This window comes from Mirounga leonina, unplaced genomic scaffold (assembly GCF_011800145.1).
Source record: "Mirounga leonina isolate KUSES-001 unplaced genomic scaffold, KU_Mleo_1.0 Mir_129, whole genome shotgun sequence".
NCBI lineage: Eukaryota > Metazoa > Chordata > Mammalia > Carnivora > Phocidae > Mirounga > Mirounga leonina.
In genome coordinates, this window is record NW_023270323.1 from 79,409,500 (window position 1) to 79,417,239 (window position 7,740).

The 7,740-nt window shown below is 50.0% G+C and overlaps 1 protein-coding gene across 6 annotated transcripts in view; it reads right to left on the reverse strand.

The window, feature by feature from the left end:
- The window catches only part of HTT (huntingtin), a 139,330-nt gene that overhangs the window by 62,736 nt on the left and 68,854 nt on the right, over positions 1–7,740 (reverse strand). For all 6 annotated transcript variants that reach the window (XM_035005403.1, XM_035005405.1, XM_035005408.1 and 3 more), the window contains 3 exons: positions 6,208–6,334; positions 4,870–4,997; positions 1,649–1,759 (listed from right to left, as the gene is read on the reverse strand). In XM_035005403.1, the coding sequence (XP_034861294.1) occupies positions 1,649–1,759; positions 4,870–4,997; positions 6,208–6,334 (366 nt within the window). The remainder of the gene's footprint in view (positions 1–1,648; positions 1,760–4,869; positions 4,998–6,207; positions 6,335–7,740) is intronic.

Genomic DNA, 7,740 nt, shown 5'->3' on the forward strand with positions numbered 1-7,740 from the left:
GTTATATTTCCCACGTTGCTACAACGTGTTACATGCACACAGACCACAGGCCACAAGACCTGCTGGTAAGAGAGGGGAAAAGCGATGGGTTGCCAGGACTGATGACCCTACGGGAGAGCGCCGTTGTGCGCAGAGGCACAGCCTGAGCGGGGGGCCAGCCGGTCTCACCAGCAAGGCCGTATTAGGAAGAGCTCTGACAAGTTTCACTCTGAGGGACAACTGAGCGTCAATTAGGACACTATCTAGCCGGTAAAAAACAAGTGCACGCACTAAACAGACATAAAAAAAGCACAAGAAAGAACTGAAAAGAAATAGAATACCTCACGTAATCATGAAAACTAGGTACGCTTTTATGAGCCAAGAGAAAGATTTAGGGAAATAAAAATAAATGAACCTCACGAGCTACCGTACTTCCCTCGACAGAGATACTTGTTTAAAGGGGAAGCCACCTGCAGCTCCTCTGCAGCCCATCAGGAAGTACGACGCCCAGGAGCCGGCAGGTGGACACACGCGGCCAAGGCCCTGGGGTGCGGACACTTGAGACGGGCGCTCACCACACAATTCCTTAAACTCTTGTGTGTCTGAGCTCCTCCTTGTACGACGATGGGGAGGGCAGACGGGCTTCTACCCCAGCTCTGCTGCCTCCCGTGGCACCAAAGGAGCTGGCCATGCACCCTCACCACGTCTGTTGTCACCCTTTCTGCTTACGAAGGTCAAATAAGAAAACAAGAATAGAGCTACCCTATGACCCAGCAACTGCACTCCTGGGTATTCACCCCAAAGACACAGATGTAGTGAAAAGAAGGGGCACATGCACCCCAATGTTCACAGCAGCAATGTCCGCAATAGCCAAACTGTGGAAGAGCCGAGATGCCCTTCAACAGACGAATAGATAAGGAAGATGTGGTCCATATATACAATGGAATATTACTCAGCCATCAGAAAGGATGAATACCCAACTTTTACATCAACATGGATGGGACTGGAGGAGATTATGCTAAGTGGAATAAGTCAAGCAGAGAAAGTCAATTACCATATGGTTTCACTTATTTGTGGAACATTAGAAATAGCAAGGAGGACATTAGGAGAAGGAAGGGAAAAATGAAGCGGGAGAAAATCGGAGGGGGAGATGAACCATGAGAGACTATGGGCTCTGAGAAACAAACTGAGGGTTCTAGAGGGGAAGGGGGTGGGAGGATGGGTTAGCCCGGTGATGGGTATTAAGGAGGGCACGTACTGCATGGAGCACTGGGTGTTATACACAAACAATGAATCATGGAACACTACATCAAAAACTAATGATGTAATGTATGGTGATTAACATAACAATAAAAAATTAAATTAAAAAAAGAAAAAAGAAAACAAAGGGACTGTCACCACAGTTTAAACCCACTCATATTCTAGAATAAACTGGATCTAAGCTAATATACAGAAAAAGAACTGAAAAGAGGAGAGAGGTAGAACACCCCCGATGTGAGGCTAAGACAAGCACCAGAGTCAGGTGCTGTGATGGGGCAGCCCGGGTCGGGGGACATGCAGACGTCTCCCAAGCTGCTGGCACCTCAGAAAACGTGCCTGGATGGTGGGGCTACAGGCTCACAGGTGCCCGTGCCGGCTACAGCTCAGTGACGAGGAATGAAACACATACCTTCCCGATGTCCTGCAGCGTCGCCAGCTCTAGGATCTGAGAGAGGACATCCAAGGCAGAGCGCAGAAAGCCCCCAAACTTTTCAGCGCTGTTCTGAAGATCCAAGGTAACCTTGGGAAGGTGGAGGAAAAGAACACAGGATTACGTGCACCATCCCATCCGTCACCTGCAACAAAGACACGCACTGTCTGTGTGATGAGAGCTGTCCCACTATGCAACCCTACACACGCACCGCGTGGGCTGTTTGTTTCCTGTGAGCACTGGGAAAATGCTTTGGAAAGGAAAGACAGCTTTATAAAACTGCCATCTCTCAGGAGCATCTTCTAACTTACATTGATACAACTGAAAGGAATAATTTCTGAGCTTCTATCATGAGGGGAAAAAATGTAAATTTCCATTACAACCAGCATCTGATAAGCAACAAATCAAAAAATATAAAATACACAACTTGTTCTACATACACTTGTTCTACATACATTAGTATCCCCAAGGAATCATCATCAAATCCAGAAACCGCCTTTCAGTCTGGCTACAGCAAAACATTGAACTCATGTCAAGAAGGATTAAATTAGGATTCTAAAGGGCCCAGCTGAATTAAATTATGCAATTCCCCTATTTAACGGACTGAGAGAAGGGGTTAGGTCCAAAGACATAACATGAAAGAACAAGGGAGAGGGGGAGAGATCAACTATGAAAATAAAAACTGGCAAAAACCCTGCAAAACGCTGCAACAGAGAAAGGAATCTGCTCCGTGAAATCAAACGTGGCCACCCGTGACGAAAGAGAAAGCACTTCCTGGGCCAAGGGAGAGGACGGCAGACGAGACACACACGGAAGATGACCACCAGGCAGGCCCGAGTGCCTCAGCCGCTCTGTGTCACCGGTGGGGGGTGGAGGGGGCGCTTTCCAACAGGCTGAGGAAGGACGAGTGGGGCCACGGGAGGGAAGAGGCTCACCTCCAGCAGGCAGGGCAGGACAAGGGGGCGAGGGGCATGAGCACAGGAAGGCCTATCTTGAAGAACAGAGGTCACAGGTGAGAACCAGGGCCATGGGGCACGGAGGGAGCTGACCCCAGAGCTAGAATGGAGGGCCGTGCACACGGCCACTCAGGAGGAGGAATGAAGGAGATGGAGAGACGGTGTGATGGATCTCACGTGTGCCAGGCACCCCAAACACGCCAGCCAGGCGGGCACCCAGAATCCTGGGGGGCCACGGTGCACGGGGTACAGCGTGAAGCCCAGGATGTCCCGGGGGAGAAATGGTAAGGACGGAGCAGATGGCAGGAGCATCAACAGGGCCCCAGGACCCGAGACAGGAGTTGAGAATAGGCAGAAAAAAATGTCTTCTCTGTGCACGGTTTCCAATGTGCCCCCTGCTATTTGGGTGGGTGACATAAGAAACACAGGCTAAAAAGAGCCTCCGAATCTGCTGTAAAACATGGTTAAGATTCTTATCTTTCAAAATTATCAATATCCTTCAGAAAAGAGGCCAGATAAGGTTTATAAATAGTTTTCAAAAAAACTGAGAAGTATCTATCAGTAACAAAAAATGATGACCATCTGGGGACTTGTTTATCAAGAAATACACAAGATCTATGTGAAAAAATCTTCAAAAATTCTTCTTAAAATTCTTTAAATTTTATGTACATCTGCGGCACATACAAGAAGGTTTCAACAGGGGTGCCTGGGTGGCTCAGCCATTAAGCGTCTGCCTTCGGTTCTGGTCATGATCCCAGTGTCCTGGGATCGAGCCCCGCACTGGGCTCCCTGTTCGGCGGGAAGCCTGCTTCTCCCTCTCCCACTCCCCCTGCTTGTGTTCCTGCTCTCGTTAACTCTCTCTCTGTCAAATAAATAAAAGAATCTTTAAAAATAATAATAATAATAATAAAAAGAAGATTTCAACAAAGAAAAAAGCATCTCACACTCTAGACAGGTGTATTTAACATCCAAGATATCAGTTCTCTAGGAATTAATCTACAAATTTAACATGATCCCAGTGGAAATATTCTCAGGATCCTTTAGAAGTAGAGTAGCTTATTCTAGTGTCCACATGCAAAAATAAACGAATATCAAGAAAAAATTCTAAAGCAGAATGGGGGAACTGACCACCTCAAAAATGTACCATGGAGGGGCACCTGGGTGGCTCAGTCATTAAGCGTCTGCCTTCGGCTCAGGTCATGATCCCGGGGTCCTGGGATCGAGCCCCGCATCTGGCTCCCTGCTCAGCAGGAAGCCTGCTTCTCCCTCTCCCATGCCCCCTGCTCGTGTTCCCTCTCTCACTGTGTCTCTCTGTCAAATAAATAAATAAAATCTTCAAAGAAAAAAAAATGTACCATGGAGCCACAGAATGGGCATGTGTGCTTCTAACAGATGAACAGATGGACAGACTGACGTCACCAAACAGTAAATGAAATGCAGACCCATGAGAATTTAGCATCTGCTAAAGGTTGTATTTCAGATCAATTAGTGCAAGAAAAATGGCTTACTTGGGAGACAGTGCTGGGGGCAATCGGGCAGGCAGCTAACCAATGAAAAGCCCGAAGAGAAACCATGGGACTTTTTTCCTTAATCTTCTCAGCGTGAGAAAGCCCAAAGTACGCAACACACCAGTGCAGAAGAGTCGACAGAACAGACTGCTCTCCATCCAGAAACCTGTTTGTAAGGTTGGCCCTCGGGGGTGTCTGCACACTTGGCCAGTCGACAGTTCCTTACACCACTAGCAGTGCTCCCCGTGCCTGGACTATGTGAACAAACCCGTTTTAGGCTGCACACCTGCATTCCTCTGTGAGCCCGGGGTTTTGCTTCGGGTCAGGCAGAGGAAGCCGCTGTGGCTGGAGGACAAGTGTGGGAGAGACAGAACCCAGCAAGCCTGCACCCGGATCCCTGCAGACTGTGCCCGTGTGTCCTTACCACACGGCGGTAAAAATCCCAGCTGTGAGACTGCGTGCGCGCCGAGACCCATGAGTCCGGCCAGCACATCTCTGACTGTGGGGGCGGCCCAGGAAGCCCAGACACAGCACCAATAAACCACAGAGAGATCGCTGCTCCAATTTTTATATGATGAGAACTACCACAAACAAAGCTGAAAGACAAACTTGAAGAAACTATTGATTTGCGTGTACTCATCTGTACGCCCATCTATGTATTACACAAGCTATAAATCTTAAGACACCCACAATCTATTAGAAATCTGTGTGCGTATTTTCACAAAAGGAGCCGCACCTTGTAGTTGGCGTGAGTAGCTTTCAGGACGTCATGCAATTTGAGGTACGAAGGAAGGTGACAGAAACTCCCCAGCGACGAGGACTTATTTGCTGTAACAGGCCCTGGGGCATCAGATTGTCGAGAGGCTTTAAAACACACAAAATACACTTTGAGCTCAAAAGTACACACTTGCCAAGTTTAAGAGATCACTGGCAGTAACGGTCTTTAAAGGTATTCTAAAAGCATAAAATTCAAATTCTCCCTCTGAATTTTTAATTAGTTAGAAGTAACAAGAAGTTGACTAATAAACAGAATCTGAGTATCTCCCCAAAAACCATAAAATAAGGTGAGAAAGAAGAACAGCGTACTGCTATTGTCTGTCATGGTCTGGCTGCCCGTTTGCGCATCAGAGCAGGGGGGTGGTGGCCTCCAGCCCCCGCGCAGCGTCCAGGAGCCCGAGGCTCCCAGCGGCACAGTGTGGCCCAGGGGCCCTGAACGCCAGCAACACGCTGAGAGACTGGAAAGGGCCAAGGACTAAATAAAACTACTCTCCTCAAATTTTAAAGATTTTTACTTGGAGCCTTTAGTTTCTTTAAGCCACCAGGAACATGATCAGGGACATACTGCTAAGTTACATTTGTGAAGTTCAGAAGATTTCAAAGCCGGTAAAGCCTCCTGCAATGCTCCAGTCAGTCCTCAGAAATTAGCCATTTGCAAACCCTTAACGTCGAGTCTCATGGGAGAGTCGCGACTGCCCAAGGCACCGTGAGACGCGCCAACAGGTCTGGTGGGGGCGTGACAGCACGGGTCGCCTCCCACCCTGCCTAGACCCTCCCGTGCCCACCCATGGCAGCTGGGTCGGTGGAAGCCACAGGCTCCCACGCACACCCTGGCCCCTCCTAGGTGTGGAAGCCCCTCACACGGGTTTGTCAGGTTCCTCTCTCTCAGAAGACTGTTCCCCACGTTAGCACTTCCGTCTTCCATCTTCATGTGTCAGAACCAACTCCTTCAGCCGCTAGCTGTTCCCAGCCATCTACACCGCCTCCCTGACTGAAATCAGGGTCCCTTCCACCTCTCCTCTGCAGGGAGAAGCAGGGTGGGGAGGCCCACAGACTGCCATGGCCACGTATTAGCCAGGGACACGGAGTGACGCTCAAGACTGGGACATGGTCTGCACACATTTGGGTATTAATATTTAGTACCTGAAACCACACCAGGGAAACTCTTTCTCTGGCTTCACTGCTGTGTACTTTATTTCCAAAAACTACGAAGCTATTATATTAACCTGGGCGTGAATGGGATCTCTGTGATCCAGATGGCGCCCCAGCCCCGCCCTTCCCCGCCGTCGCTTCATACCTGGACTGGCTTCACTGCCTTTCTTGGGGCTCAAGGGCACAGAGGCCGGCTCTCCGGGTTCTTTCTCCTTTCCCTTTCGTCGGATGGGACTTAGAGAAGGAGGGTTTGTCAGAGATGGCAAGGCTGCCTACAACAAAACGAAGAGTCTGTGAAGGACACCAAACCGATGCAGAAACTGAAAGTCACATACATGGTTTCCCATTTCTTGAGCACAACACACGCGATCATTTTTTCTTTGAGTCCTCGTTTACAGAACTCAGACACGATCCATATATCATCTAGTGTAACCCACACAGCCATCATACTGGCAGGTATTGACCTAGAACTTCCTAACAGGGGCACTGTGAATGGCCAAGGACGCAAGGACCCTCAGGGAGTCAGGCAGGGCCCATCGCCCCCAGCAGCAAGCAACCAGGGCCCTCTGTGGGAGCCAGGACGTGACAAACGGTATGAAGCAAATGAGGAAACGGGCTCAGAGATGATGTAACTTATTCAACATCAAGGCTAATGAGCCACACAGCCAGGAGTCCACAGACCCAGTACACAGGGCAGCGGACCCGCTGTGGGAGGGGCCGGCGTGGGGGCACATGCTCGGCGGGCCCCAGCGCTGCTCGCACTCTCTCCAGTCTCAGAGAAGTGGATGGAGCGGGACAAACAGCTGGCCTCAGGAGAGTGGACTGAAGGCAGTAGGGAAGGACAGAGAGGCCAGGACAGGGGCTGCTGCATCCAGAGCTCCTGCCAAGTGAGAGGAGCCAGACACAAGGGATCGCACGGTTCCTTCCCATGAAATGTCTGGGATGGGCAGGTCTGTAGAAACACCAAGTAGCTGGTGGCCACCTGGAGCTGGGGGGGCAGGGGAGGTTTGGGGGTGACACCTAAAGGGCACAGTGTTCCTTTCCAGGCTCTAAATGGATTGTGGTGATGGCCACATGACTGTGAGCATATGAAAACCCACGGAATCCTACACTCCAAACAGGTGAGCTGTAAGGGCATGGGAACCATGCTGCAGTTGGAGGATGTGAACAACACTGTCTGAAGCAGGAGAAGGGGAAGAGAGGCGGCTGGAAGACTCCATCGGGCCACCAGTTTGCACCAGAACAGTGGCAGCAAATGCACAGAGGTGTGTGTGTATTCACCTACATGCATGTGTATTTGCATGTGTGGGCGTACATGTACACGCATGTGTGCATGTGCATATATGGGTTTTGCAAGATATTTAGTAGAGAAAACACAGGACTTGACAAGCGAAGGTGGGAAGCTATGAGACCATCACATTCCTAGCTGACAAAGGACAAAGGGATGGGAACATGGCAGGCACAGGCAGGGGGGAGGCTGAGCAGCTCGGATCCACGCCGTGGCTGAGATCTGCGAGCCATCCAAGTAGATGCATCGCATGTCTCTGCACTGACACTCCAAAGACAGAGCTGGGGTCTCTGACGTGTGAACGCTGAAGACAAGCACAGACCGGACTACCCCACACTGCCCCGCCCCATACCTGAGCCACTGTCCATACATGGCCATTTAAATGTAATG